General features: G+C 38.6%; 1 protein-coding gene across 1 annotated transcript in view; it reads left to right on the forward strand.

The window, feature by feature from the left end:
- arhgap20 (Rho GTPase activating protein 20) overlaps positions 1–21,353 on the forward strand; it is a 32,441-nt gene extending 11,088 nt beyond the window's left edge. Inside the window, exons 4-15 of the mRNA XM_053477440.1 lie at positions 1,170–1,319; positions 4,619–4,660; positions 4,772–4,856; positions 4,939–5,013; positions 5,344–5,410; positions 6,725–6,913; positions 7,061–7,242; positions 10,282–10,446; positions 12,316–12,428; positions 12,521–12,710; positions 18,212–18,317; positions 18,397–21,353. Of these exons, the coding sequence (XP_053333415.1) occupies positions 1,170–1,319; positions 4,619–4,660; positions 4,772–4,856; positions 4,939–5,013; positions 5,344–5,410; positions 6,725–6,913; positions 7,061–7,242; positions 10,282–10,446; positions 12,316–12,428; positions 12,521–12,710; positions 18,212–18,317; positions 18,397–20,090 (3,058 nt within the window). The 3' untranslated portion in view covers positions 20,091–21,353. The remainder of the gene's footprint in view (positions 1–1,169; positions 1,320–4,618; positions 4,661–4,771; positions 4,857–4,938; positions 5,014–5,343; positions 5,411–6,724; positions 6,914–7,060; positions 7,243–10,281; positions 10,447–12,315; positions 12,429–12,520; positions 12,711–18,211; positions 18,318–18,396) is intronic.
- The last annotated feature ends 616 nt before the right edge of the window (positions 21,354–21,969 follow it).

Consider the following 21,969-nt stretch of genomic DNA (forward strand, 5'->3'; position numbering starts at 1 on the left):
TAATGCTGGGATGAATTGGGCCATTCCCCCCCTCCCTTTTTTTAATTGTGTCTCATAGGATCGTGTGGCCCACATCCTCCTTCCTTTTTCCGTAGTGCATCGCATAGCCAGAGGGCCCTCCTCAGTAATTACCACCCAAAGCGCCAGTTAACACAATCCGAGGCAAAGCTTGGCATCAAAGCCACTGAAGCCACTGTGAAGTCAGCTGTGGCGAGCTTATCCCTCCGAACGTTCTCGAAATGTCGACCTATCATTATCGCCAGTCTAATGTGGTCTTGACCTATATTTAATATCTCATGCTTAGTCATGTTCACAAGGGATGTTAAAAGGTTTTTTGATTTGACTGTGACCGTAATCACACACACTCTTTCAAGGTAATAAGAAGTTGACAAACAATATTTTAAATCAATTTAAATAATAAAAATAAATTAGTAAACTGTAACAAAGTCATTTTTTATTTATTATTTGTTATTTAACAACATAGTTTCAAACCAATAAGCGAATAATTACTGTAAAAACCAGATAAACCCCCCTTGGGCTTGGTGTTAGTCGCAGTCCATTTTCATTATCAGTCATATTTGCGTCTGTAGCTAAGCAAGGCGTTGCGTTTTGAATGCTGGCGCTGCCTTCTGACTCATATTCTTTGTTATACTAGTCCTGTAATTGCGAACTTGCAAGACTTCACACAAAAGCGACTCATATGAAAAGTTACAGGTGGTTAGGAAAAAAAAAGGCACTGATTTTCGGTAAGATTGGCTCGAATATTTATGTACGGTGTTATGAACTTGGGTGTGCATTAAACATGGAAACTAAAGTAAAAAAAAGATCCACTGAATATAACTGAGCATGTGCATAGGTCACAAGTGTTTATTCGCCACTGTACAGTATCTGAGTGTTAGTTTTGCCCAACAGCCACAGCTAATGTGGTTTCTTGCACATTATACATGCAGATTTTATCAGCCTGTCAGTAGGTGGTTCAGCTACTGTGTTTCGCCCCAAGTGCAGCTGAGTGTGTGAAAATGTGCGCGATGCTGAAAAGCTGTGACTCTGAGCATGATAAAGCAGAAATAAAAATAACCCCAAAACAATGAATGAATGAATGAATGAATATAAACAGTAGCATGTTGCTTTACATACTGTTTTAAACATAGTCGTGTTTTCACGAACAGATCCTCAACCAACTTTAAGATGAAGGCACAGACGCGCGTTTGCGAGATGTGGATCGCAAACTGCATGGAAGAAGTGTGTGAGGGGAGTACGTGCCTTGACAAAAGCTTTGTGATGGGTTGGCCGACTTGCAACTGCGTAGCCACTTTCAGGTATGGTGCACTATACAGTATTCTTTACTCTCTACAGCCTCTAATTCATCACGTATACTGTAATATGGACCGGACTTCAGCCCAGGGTTTCGTTTTAATTAGTGTATTCAGGAAATGATTAGTAATCAAGAATGTGCAACGCTTTAATGGTTTATTCATAGGAAGTGTGATTTTTGGGAACAGATGTGCTTAGAAGTTCAGGGAACCAGAATGAGGTAGTGGATTCTGTGGCTGGTCATGAGCGTAAACAATCATCGTCTGAAAAAACTTCACGGATATGGAAAAAAGAAACTGGACACCACAAATTACCAGCATTAGTGCGTTCATTCTCTTGGCTGATTGAACTGAATTCTTCTCTGTTTGTCTCCTTTGATGATGCATTGTGTCCCGTTACTATTTGCAAAGAAGCATCTCCCACTGACATACTTCACATTGCAGGTTTGATGCTCTTGGGATCATACTGTAAGTGCAGCCAATTTTTCTCCAAAATGTATGACTGGAATCATTTCCAAAAGGATTAGATCTGTTTAGTCTGTTTAGTATCTTGTCCCAGAGGGGAGTGGTGGCTCAGGCGGCTAACTCTCAAGGTTGTTGCCTTGGGGATCTGAGGATCCTGGTTCGAGCCCTGATGTCAGTGGGTTGCCACACCCTGTACTACCCAGTTACACCATGCAGTGCCGGGTTCCAAGCTTTCCCTGAGATTTGTGTCAGGGCAGGGATCCGGTGTAAAACCTGTGCCAAGATGTGTTCAGATTGAATGGTCTGCTGCGGCGACTCCATGACAGGAGCAGCCGAGGGAAAGTTGTTCCAAAATAGGCTTAAGTTAAATTTAGATGCTAAGCTTTGTGTCATTATTTATTTCACAAAAATGAAGTCAGAAAGAAAAAAGAAACCTGTGGGCAAGACTAAATAACCCACAGCTTGTAGCAGCAATAAGTCGAAGTAAGCATTTTCTCTATGACTTAACCTCACATTGTTTTGGTCCATTCTTCTTTACAAAATTGCTTCGGTTCATAATTGCCTTTAGAATACTCTGGTATACAGAGCGGTTCATGGTCGATTTATTGACTGCAAGGTGCCCAGGTCCTGTGGCTGCAAAAACAAGCCTAAATCATCCCACCTCTTCCGCTGTTTTTAACGGCGGGTATGTGGTGTTTCTGCAGAAATGCTGTTTAATGTTCAACAAGCATGGTGGTGGATATTAAGGCCAAGCAACTCCACTTTGGTCTCGTCTGTCCATAGGACATTGTTTCAGACGTCTTGTGGTTTGTTCAGATGCAGTTTTGTGAACCTCAGCCATGCTCCTGTGTCACTTCTTTTTAGACAGAAGTGACTTTCTCCTGGCAACCTTTCCAGGCAAACTGTACTTGTTCAGTCTTTTTCTAATTGTGCTGTTATGGACTTTAACATTTACCATGCTCTGTAAGGCCTGTAGGGTCTGATTTTTTTTTATTTTTTATTATTATTATTTCTCTGAGCATTGCAATTTTTGACCTTGGGGAAATTGTGCTAAGACGTCCATTTCTGGGAAGATTTAAATCTGTATTGAATACTTTCCGCTTGTGAATAATCTTTCTTACTGTAAAAGGTTCAACTCCAAATTGTTTAAAACTAATTTTATAATTCGTTGAAGATTGGTGTTCAGCAACAATTGCTTTATTAAGACCGTTGCTTATGTCTTTCCCTCTTGGCATTATGCTAACGCGCACCTGAATGCTCCAGACCAGCAAACTGCCAATACATGTGCTTTTATAGAGGTCTGCACAGCTGATAATAATCAATTAATCAAGGGCTTATAATTAGCAGCACTTGCTTGCAAATTACTCTCTTAAATCCAGTGAAAGCAGTGAGGGGATTCGTATTGGCTTTATTTTTTATTAAATAAATAAATAATGGCATGGTTTTAATGCCATGCTTGATTAGTTATTTCTTAAGGGTGTTCAAGTCAAACCAGGACTTTTAATTGTGCAGAATAACAGAACTTGGTTATGAGATTTTTTTTTCTATATATATAATCCCCTGCACTTTAATGGCCCGAGCATGTGGAAATGGCTAGGAGCGAGGTCAGGACTGTACAGGGGATGTGGCAACAACTTCCAGACGAATTCCTGTACAAGTGGTGTTTGTCAATAATTGTGTGTACAGTTCCCACAGACAGATGCATCTCTTCCCCAAACCGGGAACAAGTTATTTGTCAATTTTCAAGGATCAGGCGTTCCACGTTGAATGTGCACAGGGAAGAATGCAATGTGCTCCGAGCCACAACAGCCTGAATCGTTACTCATGGACATGTGGACTTCCTTATAAAGTTTGCACTATTCAAATATTTTACTGTGGCTTAGAGTCTCATCACAGTATCAGACTTTTATAAGAAATTTCATTACAAATCTCGGTTTGACTTGAACACCCCTTTATTTACATGTTTATAATGGATACGAGCACTGGAAGTATTAAATAGTGCTATGATTATATGCATTTAAACTATTTCTTGTACTACTGATTTAAGCATTTTGAATGTGCTGTAGGAATAAACAAAATTATATTGAATTGAATAAAGCCAGCAGGGTGACGTAGTGTTTAGTACTGTGGCCTAGCCCCTCCAGAGCCGAGGGTTCGATTCCTGCCCGGGTCGGGTCGGTGTGCATGTTCTCCCTATGCTTGGTGGGTTTTCTCCAGGTACCCCTGGACATGCAGGGTTGGCTTATTGGTTTTCCAAATTGCCCATAGTGTGTGAGTGATTGTGAGCGTGCTTGTGCCCTGGCCGGGGTATACCCCGCTTCAGGTCTCCATGTAGGGTCTCCATGTCTCCTGCTGGATAAGCAGTATAAAGAAAGAATGGGAGTGGGTGACAATTAAATAAAAGGGGTAAAATTATAAGCTATAAGGCTTATGAATTATTAGGATATATTTATTTTATTATGTTAAATAAAATAAATAAGTGTGCCTGCCAAATGCCATAAATGTATAAATGTTAAACATTTCTAATTTGCTTTACCAAGGAAACCCTTACATTTATGGCATTTAACAGACACCCTTATCCAGAGCGACTTACATTTTATATCATACAATACATCTAAATAGTTGAAGGTTAAGGTCCTTGCTCAAGGGCCTACAGTACCAATGGCAACTTGGAGGTTATGGGGTTTCAACCAGGAACCTTTCGAACCATAGTCTAGTGCCCTAACCACTGAGCTACCCTTGACTTCCATAATTTATTATAGGAATTATGACCATTTATAAAAACATGCAAGCACATTTTTTTGTTGTTGCTGAAAATATTTTTATTCTTCCCTTTATAGTTCAGTTGAACTGAAGGAAAGATGGCTTTCCCTTATAAAAAGGTACAACGCACACTTGATTACAAGCGTACACCTTCTCAGTTCAACCATTAACTTTTTTTTTTTTATACATTTCTGTTCTAATGATTGTATCAATGTTCTCATTCCCTACAGTCGAATAAAGGAGGAGAAGGAGAAAGATAATCCGAAAACAATTCCTCTTAAAGTGCACGCCAAGGACATGGGGAACTTTTCGTATGTAAGTTCTTTCACACTCAGACAAATATCATTTTAGTATTTGAGTGCATCGCAAATCACAGTCTGATGCTCTGTTTATTTAGAAAACAATTGCTGTGAGCAATTCCGACAGTGCCAATGAAGTGATCCGTCTCGCACTGCAGCAATTTGGGATCGTGGTAAGTTTCTTTACATACCATCTTTAGAGTCAAGCTCATGCATTTCCCTTGATTTCAATGATTTTATTTAAATATGTAAATAAAGTGATTTGTTCGTAATATTCTGGAATATACCCTATACTGTACGTAAAGCCATCCAGAGAAGTAAAAGCTATGTATGTTCTCTCAACACTCCTGTAACAGTATTTTATTTCATTATATTTAAAATTTGACAGTTTATTTAAAGACAACCCCAAAGACAAGACATGTCCTCATATGGTTCTTTTTATAGATTAGTGGTGGAATATGGTGCACAACCTTTCTCTGAATGTGCTTGTCTTTGGCATACAGGGTTCTGTGAAGGACTTCCAACTGTGGGTGAGTTCCAGAAAGGACAATGCTCCTTACCCTCTTATTGGTGAGTTTGCTATAATCTGCAAAAAAAAAAAACTTTAAACTTTGGAGCCAATTATAAGACAGATTGGCCCAGTCTTTAGCTTTCCATTTTCAGCTGACCAGTCATGGAGACACATTCTTCCATATACTTATGTTTGATGTAAACATTACTGTAAGTAATGCTCTTGGCATGTACAGTATATGTATGGTTTTATGCACTAAATGCTGACACATGCTTGAATGAATTCATTAATGCACGGATGAGCCAGTGTACAGATGTTCCTTTTTAAGTGCCTGGTAAGTGTAGATAAATTAACTACTGCATACATAAATATACTGTATATATTGTAGTATTTCCTTTATTATATCCATAAGGTAAATTGCATTGCTACATCAAGTTCAAATAACCAACCGCAAATATGATGACTGTACAAACAATTGTACAGTAAAATAACAGTGTGGATGGTTGAGTGAGTGCTGTTGTTGTCCTGCATCTTTTCTAAGTCATTGGATTGTTGTAATAGTGACATTTTGACAATGGCGCGATCTGTACTCACATGATCTAGTTAGACTGATATTGGTTTTTGAGCAATCATTTTAATGAAGGGCAAATTTCTTAACAGATACATGACTACAGTGGTACCTCAGTATATGAATTCCATCATTTTCAGAGTTCTTAAGGTGAAATTTTGCATTGCAAAAGGGCGAAAGGAAGGAAATAATGTAAATGCAGATAATTCATTCCAGCCACCCAAGAATATTACCAATATTTCCAATTTGCAAGACTGTAATCATAATTTTGAATATAAAAACCATCAAAACCCTTTAAAAAGACATGCAAATGAAGTAAGGTATGAAATAAATAGACGATAAATCTTACTTAACCTTAATTTATCATTCCCCTTGGCACAGGCTGCTTTAAAAACAAAACTGAAAGTGGCTCTGTTTTTTCCATTTTTGGAACCCATGGTGCTATGTCTTCACTAAATCTTGCAGAAAATGCAAACAATCCACAAAAAAAATACATAAACTTGTTTTTCTTGGCTTTCCGCTGGTGCAAAAAAGGTTTGAACCGCTCCCAGACGTACGTGCAACTTATCCGGCACTCGGTTCAGTCACCCGTATGCCGAAAATGCTTCCTATGCTTGCAGAATTTCAGTTCTTAAGGTGGAACGTTCGTATGCTGAGGTAACATTGCATCGAAAAAATGTAATGATATTTCCTAAGTTAGTGAGCAGAATGCCAGATTTTCCATCTGAAATTTCATATTAAAAAGTTAAAAAATACTTGAACACCAGGCTAACTGTACTTTGTTACTTCCTGCCAATGTTTACAGGTCATGAGTTTCCTTTCAGTATACAGATGAGCCATTTACGAGAGCCCTTGGATGAAAATGGTGAAAAAACTGATGAAGCCATTCTACCTGAAAGACAAATAGAGCTACTCTATGAGCAGTTACAGTCAGATAATCAGTGCCAGTTCATTCTGAGGCCAAGTCGGGTTGCTGTGGGCCACTCCTTTGTTGGTAAATGTCTCCTTAACTTTTTTTTAAAGCTAAAAACTCATAGAAAGCATGCTCAATAAATGCTTCATCACCACGGTGAACGTGTACATATATAAAAATACATGGAAAACGGCTTAATAACAAAAATTTTTCTTCTTATAACCCAAGTTGATCCAGACCAGAAGCCATTCAAAAGACGACGGTCACTCATCAACTGGGCTTTTTGGCGTGGCTCCTCCAATCAACTGGATGATCCTCCTTTATCACCCCATTTATCCACACCAGAGAAGCTCTTCGGCCTGCCCCTCAGCATGGTATGCAAGGATAACAGCCTTCCCAAACCCATCATGGTGAGTGCAAGAATCAGTCATAATGTTCAGCCACAGAAAAGTCATACTCATATATTTGGCCATCCAGCCAGATTTATAGGTTTAGAGTGTACCTGTTATTTACTAGTTGGATTGTAAAATGGAATCAATAGCAAGACAATTGCACTGTGGGTAAATATAAACCATTTTAAAACAGTTTATAATAATACAGTACTGTGCAAAAGTCTTGAGCAACTCTTTATTTCTTTATGTCCTATAAAATTTAATCGTGTGGCCTAAAAAAATGGAACAAAATGTTTTACTGCAACAAGCTGCAAAGTAGTTAAAGATACAATTAAAAAATTGGTTGTTTTTGTAACAAGCAGCGACATCATTTCCCCTCTCATCTGTTCCAACCACTCAGCATCAGCATCACCAGTATACTAATCACTGGCCTGATCATCTGTCAACATCTGCACCTGTTTCTCTCTGGTTCATGCCTCAAGTTAGATGTTTTTATGCTTGAATCATTTATATCTCATTGTGTGGCTTAACAAAAACAAAACACATTTTTCTGAAACTGGTCAGGTACAGGGACTGGACTCAAACAAAGAGAAAAAAAAATCTCTTAGGAAACCTGGAGAACTAGTCCTAAAGACTACATTAAAAACTACAAGAAAGTCTTTCTCTTTGAAAGCAAAGTATGAGGAAATGAGGGGGATCAAGACTTTTGCACGTGTCATATATAATACTGCCACTTTGTAATTTTCCTGTTTAAGAAACAAAAAAATATTTTATATGTAATTACATGGTTGATGAAAACACTTGCTGCATCTGATATTAATTATGTATTTGACTGTTTAAAGTTATAGTTCAATTATTTTTCAAATGCATTCAAATGCAAAATTATGTAAGACTTTCAAATTTCAATGCATTTTTTAATATTATTTCAACATACTAATAGGTTGTGTATGTTTACATGTGTGTAGACTTGGTTCATCATATAAAAAAAGAAAAAACTAATTCTAAGAAGTGTAGCACAGTAGCATTAACTGTGAGAAATGCTTTTATGCTGATGAGTAAAATTAGTAAACTTTCTTGAACTTTAAGCCAGTGTAGGTCAGTAGCCTTAGTGAAGTAACAAGGAAAACTAAATTATGAATTAGATTTCAGGTTGTGTAAGAGTACAAAGTTTTTTATAGTGCAACAGTTCTTTTGTCTTTGGGGCCAGGGGTAGCTCAGTGGTTAAGGCATTGGACTACGGTTCAGAAGATCCCAGGTTCAAACCCCACAACCACCAAGCAAGGCCCTTAACCCTCAGATATGTAATGAGATAAAAATGTAAGTCGCTCTGGATAAGAGCGTCTGCCAAATACCTAAATGTCTATGAGTAGGACTCACACTCACACTGTCATGTTACATTTGCAATCCTGAAGAATGACACATCATCGTTTTGAAATATTCAAATTGACATTTTGTGGAATGTATTGAGGAATGTGTTGTGTACATGATTTGAAAACCTCCAAGCAAATGCTGTCCCCTCAGTTTTAAACAGAGTCTATACCGCTTTATCCTGTATCCAAGGTCATGGGGGGCCTGGAGCCTATCCCAGAAGACTTAGGGCACGAGGCAGGATACACCCTGGACAGGGTGCCAATCCATCTCAGGGAAAACACACACACATACTCTAATGCTTATTCACATACTACTGCCAATTTTGGGAACGCCGATTAGCCTAATCTGCATGTCTCTGGACACCAAGGGGAATCGAACTCAGACCCTGGAGGTACAAGGTGACAGCAATAATAAAAGCCAATAAATGCCACCTTGGTTAACTCACCCAGTTTTTTATGATTCATGATTATAAAAACAAGTAGCAAAAACAGAACAAAGTCATATTAACAAGAAATCTCAAGAGGTAATGCTCTGTCCTGAAGCCTTTTAGACAGTCGTATATGTTTTTGCTTAATGACAATGCATATTTTCTCATTAGGCTTAGATTAATATTTGTGGAACGAGTTTGTAGTACTGATTTTTCTTTTCTAATGATACAAGTGATTTCATATTAGAACAACTGATTTATCGTTCAGGCGAATTAAAACCAGAACTACTGTTCAAACGATGCTACTACTGTACATAGGGATTAACACACAACAGGTTGTACTGTTATATATAAAATAATAATAATAATAATAATAATAATAATAATATTGTAAGGGTGCAATAATTAATAATATTATTTAAGTTATTAACAAACGCGTCACATTTTACTGGTTTACAGTTAGATGATTTAATGTTGTGGAACATCGGAAAGACAAGTTACTTGCTCCTATCACCTTCCTTATAACTTAATAAACCATTATTCCCTCAACATCCCCCCTTTACTCTGTCTCTGTCTCTCACACTCTCCCTCCAAAAAAAAAAAAAAAAGGAAAAGAAAAAAATTCCTGGGAAAACGGAAAGCATAAACTTCTCTGTCCAGAAGACTTTTTGGAGTTCTGAGCTGGAAAACTTCGACCGTTGCGAAGCACACAAAACTGAGACTCCTTTCATAAGTCTTGTTAAATAAATGCCTTTTTTAACGAAAAATTATGACTCAACAGTTATACGTTTTACTATGTTAAGGACCCACTTTTACAAATAAAATGTATCCTTAGCGATAATAAAGTCTCTGGAATAATAAAATTGATAACATATTGGTTGGTTTCTAAAAGATACAGAAAATGTACATTACTCTTTTGAACAATATATATTTTTATTTTTTTTAATTACAGCTATACACTATAACTGCACTTAACCTACCTTAAGCTTTCTCTAGTGGAAAGACATCTTTTACAAGTATCTTCGAGTTATACCTCTTCCTGAATGAGCGTTAAGAATGCTAGGAATGTTAGGAACGTTAAGGATACTTGAATGTGACCATTGATTTTGATTTAATGTATAGTGGCTTGAACGACACTTTTAAGGGCAAGTTAACAGGCATTCCTTTCCACATCTGGAATTTTCAGTACTGTAATGTAGTCCATAATGTATATCAGATTTTTTTTCTCTTTTTCGCTCTCTCTGTCTTGCGCTCTACAGGACATGCTAGTGTTTCTGTTCCAAGAGGGGCCATTCACAAGGGGAATTTTCCGGCGCTCTGCTGGGGCCAAAGCCTGCAGGGAGCTGAGAGATAAACTGGACACAGGAATCCAGGTTGTTCCGATGAGCCGACAGTCTATCTTTGTGATTGCTGCTGTATTGAAGGTGAGTTTTACGCAGTGTTGCGTAACATCTAGATCTTTTCAGACTGCTGGAACAGCCATACTCTCTTGATTCTTTGACGTCTGTGTACAGTATGTCGGTTTGTCAATGGCTTGCCATTGTGTATGCAAACAATCCGGTGACCTGGCAGGAGGGAGGGTCATGGGTGCCCAAGGAACACTGGTGTGCATGGGGAGCGAAGGCTGGCCCGTCTGGTCTGATCTGAAGAACTTTTTAAGTAGAACAAGTTACTAAAAATGTAAAAGGAGTCAAATGGAGACCTATTAGGCAAAATTCTCTTTAAAAAAAGAAGTGGTTTTGTTATTTTTCCTTTTTCTATTTTTGTATTGGCCAGGGTTTAAACAAGCCCATCAGATTTCCCCCCCTATTGTGACCTCATATAAGAAGAAGATCCCCTCCTCCATCTTGTTGCTCAGATCTGGTTAAATACAGCTCAGATAATGGATTTTTTTTTTATATCTTAATTTCCCCTTTGTTTCACTTTCTTACATTTCTCACTGTTTCAGTGTTTAGGTAAATGAGCTACTGTTAAAAATGCAATTAAGCAGGCGCATTAACACATACATTTTGAAACTTATGATACCTTGTTAAAGAGTAAAAATATGGGCCCTTAAATGCTGACTATGGTAGAAAGGTGTCAGAACCGGCAGGAGCAATGGAAGAAGGTGGCTCTGTCTGATAAATTCCTTGGGTAAGAGATGGCACCAGGATGCACAATAAGCTTTAGGCAACTAGTGATACAAAGGTGGACCCACACAATATTGGGCAGGTGGTTTTAAAATTGTGCTTGATTAGTGTTTGCGTATACAATAATTTTGTTATTATTATTTTTATGCCCTGCTGCTTTTATTTTATTTTTCTCTATAAAGTTAGTATTTGCATTGCTGCACATTAGCAGCAATGTCTGAGCCCTGAGACAGTGGCTCAGTGGATCTGTGTTCTTGGAATAGGCTGAAAAGTCATCCGTCATACAGCAGATGATTCATACTGTATGTTTTAGTGCAGCAATTTTGGCAGCGGAGTTATGAATCATATGTTATAGAGCTGTGAAGGCAGCTGTGAATCTAATGAAAAATACTGAACAGGTTAGATGTTTTGAGCATTAGTTCAAGCTGAGGAGTGGTCCATGATAGGATTGCATAATAAAAAATTAGACAGGGGCCCCATGGATTATTTAAAATATTCAATGTTTTGTAATATAGTTGATAAAATAAACTTTTGCAGAAATGTTATATTTAAGCTAATAATTGACTTTTGGTGTCAAAATGTTAGACAAATATTAAAATAATATAATAAAATGAGGGCAGTGGAGGCTTATATAGTATGTATAAGGTTTGTGGGTTACAGGGTTACAGATCGGAAGCTCGGGGGTTCAAGCCCCAGCAAGTTGCCACTTTTGGGCCCTTGAGAAAGGCCCTTAACTCTATTTGCTCCAGGGGCACCGTATCCTAGATGACCCTGTGCTCTGACCCCACGCTCTGACCCCAGCTTCCTGGGATATGGGCGAAAAATCATTTTACTGTACTGTAAGGTACATGTAACAAGTAATTGACTCTTACCTTATCTTTTAGAGCATTTGCTATTTAATAAATCAACCTGAAAATAACATGTTTTAGACTGTTTGTTCATTGGTTGAAATATCCAGACCACCAACAGAAAAATTTTGCCTGCAACCCGAAGTACATGTCATGGTTAAAATCCTGTGTTTGAATAGATTCAGAATCAAATTGATTTTTCATTGCACTCACACTAGTCATGGAACTGGACCAATACCACCTCACTCTGATTGGTTATATAATCAGATATAATCTAATGTTAGAGATGTACCACAATTTGTTCTTGTGCACGTAGGACTTCCTGCGCAGCATCCCAGGGAGCCTGCTGTGGTCAGACCTTTATGAGAAGTGGATGGCCACCATGGACTTGTCTGAAACAGAGGACAATCGATTAAAGGCCATTCAGGGGTAAATACTACTACACCTGATTTCTCAGTCAGAAATACAGCCTTTAAATGACAGTGCCTGTAAGCTTATACATTTTTTATCCTATTTTTCAGTTTGGTGATGTCGCTTCCATCTGAGAATATCCTGCTCCTAAAGCATGTTTTGGCAGTGCTCTACAACATTCAGCTCCATGCCGAAGACAACCAGATGAATGCGTTTAACTTGGCCATATGCATTTCTCCCAGCTTGCTCTGGTCCCAAGGTCCCAGCACCCCTGAGACTGAAGGAGAAGGTACCAAGAAGGTTTGTTTTACCCATTTATATAATTGTTGACCTAAGACTCCTTAGTAAGATCAGTTATAACATTAACACTGATTATCAATTATATACTGTGGCAGTAAACTGGTGACAGGATCATGGACAACCAAAACTCATTTATGCTTCGTCCGATCCCGCAAAAAAATCCAATTCAGTACAACCCACCAAAAACATCAATACAGTAGATAGGCACCGGAACACCCAGTGCACCACAGCTCACCGTGCGTGGGGTTTGGCAGACAAGGGCACAGTCCTGGCTTTCAACCTCCCCACATCCTAAATCAAAAACCTACAGAATGTTCCAGACAAACAGCTCTGATCCACAGAGACCCCACCCTGCAACCCATAGCACGCAATGTCCTGGTTCTTGACACCACAGCACACCCAAGAGGTCTTATGGACTCATGCTCAACACGAAGGGAAACTACACAATACAGGACATAATATTTGAGTTGGAATGTTAGGACATGGGTCTATTCCTGAAAATCAATGTGAATAACACAATAGATTTTTAAAAAAGAAGTTCAAGTTTTTAGTTTTTTATTGTATAATCATTTAGCTATTGGATTTTATATTGGATTCTACTGTATTTGCGGTTATAAAATCTAAAACAGTAGTCATGTCCATGGTCCTTTAATTCTGTCCAATGGGTAGACAATTAATGTTATATAAGGTGTCAATAGTCTCTTATATCTCTTATGTGAGGATAGCACAGTTTGTTTTTGTTTGGGAGATGTTTTTGAGTTCAATGGGAAATATTTCAAGCATTTCCTTTACAATCTTGAGGTCAGCGTTGCTCTCTCATTATCTCACTACGATGGAGCTTTCAGCTCATGCAGTTTGTTTGGATATGCTTGCGGCAGGCTGTGTGCTACCATACACGCCCCAAAAATGTAGATTTCAACATTCTCTAGCAACACTAATCTTGTCCGTGTTGGCTTCAAGGTTGCCAAAGTAAACCATCACAATCACAAACTAAACAGAATTTGTTTGTGTGGGTTTTATTGTAGTAGTAATGTTTTTCGTTTGAGGGGATAATGAGAACCTTGATATTTTACCCTGCAGTTCTTCTCTGTCCCTGTTGCTTTTGTGTACAGTTACAAGTGAGCGTTAAACATGTGTCCAGACGTTTATGAAATAAGTTTGTTCACTGATTTTGAGATAGAATGCTATTGTGTGTAATAACTAGGCGGCGATTTTGGGTCCATGGCCAGAAAACTCCTCAGACCCTAATCCCTTTGAGAACTTGTGGTCAATCAACCGGAGAGACGGGTGGACGAACAAAAACCCACAAATTCTGACAAACTCCAGGCATTTATTATGCAAGAATGGGCTTCCGTCAGTCAGGATATGGCCAAGAAGTTGACGGAGAGCATGCCAGGGCGAATTGCAGAGGTCTTGAAAAACAAGGGGCAACACTGCAAATATTGACTCTTTGTATAAATTTAACATAATTATCAATCAAAGCTGCAGACAGATATTGTACATATAATGGATTGGTTAGGTCTATTTCACTAGCACCTCTAATACACTACTGTATATTGCCAAAAGTATCCACTCATCCAACAGGTTTCCCATCTGGTTGAGGTCAGGACTCTTGTCAGGCTCATCCATGTCATTATGGACCTTGCTTTGTGCACTTGTGCACAGTCATGGTAAAACTGGTGTGGGATTGGTTGTCAGGAGTTGGGCTCGGCCCCTTAGTTTCAGTGAAAGGAACTCTTAATGCCTCAGCATACCAAGACATTTTAGACATTTCATGCTCCCAACTTTTTGGGAACAGTGCACAAAGCACGGTCCATAAAGACATGGATGAGCGAGTTTGGTGTGGAAGAACTTGACTGGCCTGACCTCAACCCGATAGAACACCTTTGGGATGAATTAGAGTAGAGACTGCGAGCCGGGCCTTCTTGTCCAACATCAGTGACCTCACAAATGTGCTTCTGGAACAGTGGTCAAAAATTCCCATAAACACACTCCTAAACCTTGTGGAGAGCCAGAAGCGTTGAAGCTGTTATAGCTGCAAAGGGGGCGGGGCCAACATCATAATAAACCCTATGGATTAAGAATTGGATGTCACTCAAGTTCATATGCATGTGAAGGCAGGCGAGTGGATACTTTTAGCAATGCATTGTACAGTTTAATGTTATATTTAGATATGACATTGTATAGCATAGTTTGTATATGACATATTAACAAAGGAGACATTTTGACAAGCAGTTACAGTTTTTAACATTGACACCTGGGTAGAAACCTGAAAAATCACAAATAAAACACCCTCTATTGCTCTCACAGCTTAAAATGTGTTTACTGTAAATTTTGTTTTAATGAATTGGAAAGTTGTAAATAAGGGATAAATAAACAAAGTTAGTCTCCCGCTTTGTTCTGCATTACTATTATTATGTAGAATTATAAGCTGGAATCCCAAACTGAATTACTTTATTGAGCTCCTTGATTGATTCTTGGGAGTTATTCATCTTTGTGTATCAAAATAAAACAATATTAATACATTTTGTCTCATTCAATCCAAGGGGAATATTTTACTGTTCCAAATGCATACTTCAGTCTGATTGTTATACGTACGTAAAGAGAGTGGAGTACTGGCAGAGGCGCACACTAGGGGAAGGTCCCCTGTGCATCAATGACATTTTAGTAATCCTAAATCCTTTAATTATGCATCACTTCACTCATTACATCCACCTTTTGCGAACATTAGCACAGTTACTGGACATAATTGTGCTGTAATGAAGTTCGTTAAAAGTCAGTCGAGTCATTATTAATCAGTGTTAAAAAAATACAAAAGAGAAACAACAGGTCTTTTATTTAAGTACATACTGTATGTTTTTGTTTATTTCTGTGCAAAGTATATTGACACATATACTTAAAAAGAATGATTGGGTAGAATTCTAGAGCACAAAGTCGGTTGTCTTTTCAGCCTAGTTTTGCACTCTTTTTTTAATTAGCAAATTTCAGTGTCAGCCTAAACCACATTTAATATAACATAATTAAGTGATTTATAAATATAATGATAGTTAATAATAATTATTAAAATAATTAAAAATAATTAAAACGAAAGATTGCAAAACTGTAAGCCAGCTTCTATTAGCAAGCTTGCGTGATGTAAAAAAAAACAAACTTTTGTGATATGATTGGGTGCAAGAATTCGGTCTATTTTTGGTTAGAAACCGAGAGCATAAAGGCCGACCTTAAATCATATTTCTAACATTTAAAAGCCGGTGATCCCATTTGCATATCTCCATTTTAGTGCCAATAGGATCATAACTAAAAACATAATAATAAGCAATAACACTTTTTGGATACTAAATCAGAAACTTTCTGTGCATGTGTGCAAATTGGGTAAATAACAAAAAACTTAAAAGTATTAAAAGCACATCCTTTCATGCAGGATCTATCGATTCAAGGTGTGCATATTTGTCATTTGTTTGTGCATGCTATCGTGCTTGTCACGTGTGGCGACCTCATGTGACATTCGACTTTCTTTAGTGCTACGTAAATTAGTAATCCATAGCGTTTTATTCTTTTTTGTCTTTATCACAGCAGCCTTGCATGCTCTCTCTCTTTTTCTCTCTCTCTCTCACACACTCGCACCCTTACACACACTTACAGTTTTGCATGTCTATATAAAATGAAACCATCCTCACCTAAGCAACAGCATATACTGTAAATGCACGGCCACTTGCAAAAAAAATAATAAAAAAAGGATGCGGCACGAGATTTGTGCCTTCCTGGATTTTTTATTTCCCCACTTCATTGCATGCTGTTTGTTCATTTCGTGTGTGTTTGTTCACTGGTAACATAACACACTTAACTGACTGTTTATAAAAATAAGTACAGTATATCTTACAAACTAATTGACGTAGATGGAGAAAATAAATGTTATGGTGTTCTAAAGTATTTTCTGGAAGGTTTTTTTTTTTTACAGTGCTAAGTTTGACATTTGTGGTGCCTCTCTATTTAGGAAAATTGTAAAAATATATATACTTTTAGTGGTTTATTACACTTTAAAAAAATGTATCTACTGGCATTTATTACATATACAACCATACTGTGACATTATGACCACCTGCCTAACATTAAGTAGACCCCCCCCCCCCCTTATACCACCATAACAGTGATGCCGTGTGTGTTCCGACACCTTTCTATTACAACCAACATCAACCTTTTTATCGGTTTGATCTACACTAGCGCTTCTATTGGATCGGACTACATGGGCCAGCCTTGTGCAACAGTGAGCCTGTTGCCAATTCACCAGTTTTTCTTCCTTGGATAACTTTTGGTATGCCTTGACCACTGTAGACTGCCACAGTCTACAGTGGGGGGGCAGGGGTAGCTCAGTGGTTAAGGCATTGGACTACGGTTCGGAAGATCCCAGGTTCAAACCTCACAACCACCAAGTTACCACTGTTGGACCCTTGAGCAAGGCCCCTAACCCTCAACTGCTCATATGTGTAATAAGATAAAAATGTAAGTCGCTCTGGATAAGAGCGTCTGCCAAATGTCTAAATGTAAATGTAGACTGGGAACTTCCCATAAGAGTTGCAGTTTTGGACTTGGCCTACCCAGTCTACTAGTCATCACACTTTGGCCCTTGTCAAAGTCAAGTCATTACTGTTTTGCCGGTAAAGGGGGACCCACTCAATATCAGACAAGTGGTTATAGTGTTATGGCTGTTCTGATATCTGTTCTTGAAGGTTGGGATTTAAGGATTGCATTGATATGTGACATATGAAAATGCTTAAAAAACTACAGCATGTAAACCACAGCATGTAAAAATGCTAATACACACTCTGGTGGAAATCTTCTCCTTAAGGGTTGAAGTGAGAAATGAGTCAGTGTTGGGTTTTACCTTTTGTAAGATGTATGCAATTAAAGGACAAGTTTTTTTCTTATGTATTTTTTACGTCCCTCTAGGGGCTCCATGCAAATAAACACGCTCCTTATTTTGTTACTTACATTTCTTTGGCTACCAGGTGCTAAAGGATTAAATGTGAAAAAATAGGATTTACAGTATCAGATGAATCGTGATTTAGCCACTTTTGTTTGCTACTCTCTGATTGTATTAAGGCCGTGTATTGTATATTCTCTGATTTCTCTGTATATTGAGGTGACAGTGCAGGAAAGTGAATGCAGGACAAGAAAAAGTAGGTTAGATCTAGTTATAGAAGATGAGATGTCATTTTCCTTTATTACTGGCACATAATTGTAATATTTTTTAGTGGAGATTTCAAAAAGGTACTTTAAATTATATTCATCACTAGATTTATGGCTTGGTGGATTACCTTAAATCACCCTTGCTTTGAATTTGTGTGAAAAATGTGTGTGCCCTTATTCCATCCATGGTGTATTTCTGGCTCTTGTTCAATTCTTCCTGATCATTTCCAGATCTACTGGCACCATGACCAGGGGCAAAGCAGTCATGAAAGATGAATGAATATTTCATTTAATCCATTCAATCCCTGTTTCAGGTCTGTGACTTGGCACGGGTAATGATTGAAAATTGCATGGCAATAATGGGAGAAGATGTGATGACATTATTTGATGGTTTTCCTCAGAGCTGCAGTCATGGATCAGGTAAAGAAACCTCATTCTCATGATATCTGCTCTGTGCAAACTGATTCTCTCCAACTAAACTCTTCCCCTTCCCACACAGATGTGTCCTCTTATCAGATGACTGACTCATCCTATGACAGCCTTGAGAACGAGTTGAATGATGACTCCGGACCACTTTTTCAAACCATGCAGAGACCACGAACCAAGACAGACAGTCGCAGTTATGACTCAGTGTTTACACTTAGTGACTGTGATCTGGATCCAACTGAAACCGACCCAGACCCGACCACAAACAAACACCTTTTACTCCCTTCACTAGCCTCCCCAGTAAAAACATCCCAGGTGGTGAGTCCGTCCACTCCTCACCTGCATTCTCCTTGCAAGGAATCTTATTTTCCTAAGGGTGTTCGACAGCTGAGACGTTCTTCTGAGCCTGCCATTTGGAATTCATCCTCATCCCTAACCAAATATCTACAATGTAGGGAACAAAGGAAGGGTAGTTACGAATGCGTGAGAAGCCAAGGCGTAAGTGATGTAGACCTTGAAGTTGACTTAAACACTTTGAGGCTGGAGAAGCAGTGTGATCGTAGTCCAACGGTTCAGAATGAGAGAAATTTCTCCCAACGATCAAAAGATCGACCAAAACCTCCACCTCTGCATTTAGATACCAGCTGCACAAATCTGTCCTCCCCTGGGGCTTCACCAGTACATTCTTCAGTGAGCTCTCTAGAGAGTGCTTCCTCTCAGCACTCTGCTGACTACAGCAAACATTGCTCTCACATAATGGGGAGCTTCAAGGCTTCAGTAAGATCTTCTACAAAGTTCCATGGCATTGTGTCTGAAATTTTGCCTGGTTCAGCCATAAATTTGGCTAAGGATTATCCACCTAAAGAGAAATTAGACTGGAGCCAGTTTAGGAGCAGTCATGGGTTACATCCAAATACCTGGCTTAAGAAAGATCACAGACTTTCTTTATCCAAAGACAAAGGAGGCCTGGATGACAAGGACACTTGTGATTTATTACTTCCTTCTGAGGATTGCTCCAAATCAAGAAATGACAAAGAGGGGAGAGCTCAGGAATCAGATATCCTTCCTGCTCGAAAAGGATCTACCAGCCCTCTCTGCTCTGAAGAACCCATGCTTGAAACACAACCGTGCAGGTCATTAAATTCCCCTGCCTTGGAAAGCACTTTAACAGTGAAAGAACTAAGAGATATTCACAACCAGACGTGTTCCCTGAGTAAGCAAAGCCCAGTACAGAAGTACTCTCAGAAAAGCACATTAGGAGGGAATACCAGCAGTTTGCCACAGGCTGTGTTCTATGGCCAAAGTGTTTGCCGCTTGGCTTTGAACAGAAAGAAATCTTACTCTCTCGTCCCTGTCGAGGGGAAGTCTCTTGTACGTCCTTCCTTTCAGCGCCGAGCATCTGAACCTGGAGAGACTTGTGTGGGACTGGATAGGGAGACAGCAAAGAGTCTGGAGCATATCCACAGGCAGGCCGTAGGAAGACAAGACACATATTCCACCAAGCAGCCTCATGGACCTAAAGTGTCTGACGTGGAGCAAGATGATAAGTATAGTAAACCCGAGTTTGGTTTGTCTCCTGCTGCCACAAAGGCTGTGAGGAACTACTTCTTTTGGCAAGGAGGTGAAGATACCCAGACTAATCTAAAGAAGAGTCAGGAAGTGGCACTGGCTGTTGTCCATGGCAAGCGGGAGTGGAGAAGGAGGTGCAGTGACACACAGCTAGAAGACTTTGAAAAAATGCTTTTTTCAGAGGAGTCTTACGTCTAAGTTCCTGGGTTCTAATACAGTATTTCCCATTTAGTTAAATTATAGCTATCCCTGGTCCAAAAACCTGATTATCTATATTTCTTTAATGATAAATATATTTTATATGTTAGATAATTAGGAAGAGATATAAACTGTGCAGGGTATTTTAGTACTAGATTAAGATGACACAGCCCTAAATACTACTCCAGAATACTTGTTGCCTTTAAAAAAGATGGGTATAAATGGTCATAAACAGTCATCTACTGTATGGCTTCCTGTTTCGTTGGGGTTTAAACATGAGGTGATAATGGGGGCCAAATGCAAAATGAAATTAGACAATAGTGTGTAAGCTGGTCTTCATAAAACAGGCAATGGCTATTAAAATGGCTGCATGCCCGAAATATCCACATTGGAGTGATGATTAGATTTAATGAACCTGGCTGGAAGAGATTGCATGGATGTTTTGCTCTAAGCAGAGTGAGGTTAGAGATCCAAAAATGGATCACAGTTGGAGATTTGCAGGAGACAGCTGTATTTTGGAGTCACCAAGTCTCCAAATCTACAATTAGACACCACCTCCATGCCAACTAACCATTGGGAAGGCATGCCAAAAGAAAAACTTTTCTTTCATCTGACCACAAAAGTGCGTGCCTGGAGTTTTCTGAATGTTGCATTGGAACGCTGATTGGAGCTGTTTTTGATCCTGATACATCATCATGAAGTACAAGGAGATTGTAAATGAAGATCTGACTTCTTTTCCCAGAAACCTATGTACAAGTAGGTCACGCTTGGATCAGAAACATACCTCAAAATACACACAAAACTAACTCAACGACCAAAGATTAAAGAGTTTGACCGGGCCATCCCAGTTCCTGACCCACAGCCATTTGAAAACGTGTGTTATGAGCTAGAATCTTCAAGTATGTAGAGATTCTGTATTTTGAATTGTGTTCATAGTGCTTGCTGTGTATTTACCTCTGTCTACAGGAGATGTCATAGTGACACAAGTCCAAGTATGCAATGCACAGAAAAGGATTTGGGGTGATAATGACCTTTTATTACCCATATTTAAAGGCTGTCAATGATTCTGGAATAATTGTCTTATTAAGTCTTTAAATAGTGAATATGGCATGTTGTGCATGCTTACAGTTTTTGGTCATTCAGTAAATTCAATTTTTCACATTATTTTAATGGGGCTTAGTGAGAAGCAAAGCAACTGTAATTGTATGCTGTGCTTTATTTATTTTTGATTGTTATATTATTAAATTCAAGAAATACAGTGAAGTGCAATGAAAACAGATTTATGTTATCTTATTATCTTACCAATTACCTAACTTTTAATTTAAAAGTTGTGGTAAGGACCATATACAGTAGATTGTGTGAAGACGGACAATAGAATAATCTATGTGGTAGAAAGACTTTAACTGATACTACAGTGGGGCAAAAAAGTCAGCCACCAATTGTGCAAGTTCTCTCACTTTAAAAGATGAGAGAGGCCTGTAATTCTCATCATAGGTATATCTCTGAGAAACAAAATAAGAAAAAAAAATCTAATGTAGAATTTATTAAATAATTTATTTGCAAATTATGGTGGAAAATAAGTATTTGGTCAATAACAAAATTTTATCCCTATACTTTGTTATATACACTTTGTTGGCAATGACAGAGGTCAAACGTTCTCTGTAAGGTTTTTACACACTGTTGCTGGTATTTTGGCTCATTCCTCCATGCAGATCTCCTCTAGAGCAGTGATGTTTTGGGGCTGTCGCTGGGAAACACGGATTTTTAACTACCTCCCTAGGTTTTCTATTGGGTTGAGATCTGGAGACTGGCGAGGCCACTCCAGGACCTTAAAATGCTTCTTAGGAAGCCACTCCTTCATTGCCCGTGTGTTTGGGAT

The sequence above is a fragment of the Clarias gariepinus genome, chromosome 18 (assembly GCF_024256425.1).
Source record: "Clarias gariepinus isolate MV-2021 ecotype Netherlands chromosome 18, CGAR_prim_01v2, whole genome shotgun sequence".
NCBI classification, from domain to species: Eukaryota; Metazoa; Chordata; class Actinopteri; order Siluriformes; family Clariidae; genus Clarias; species Clarias gariepinus.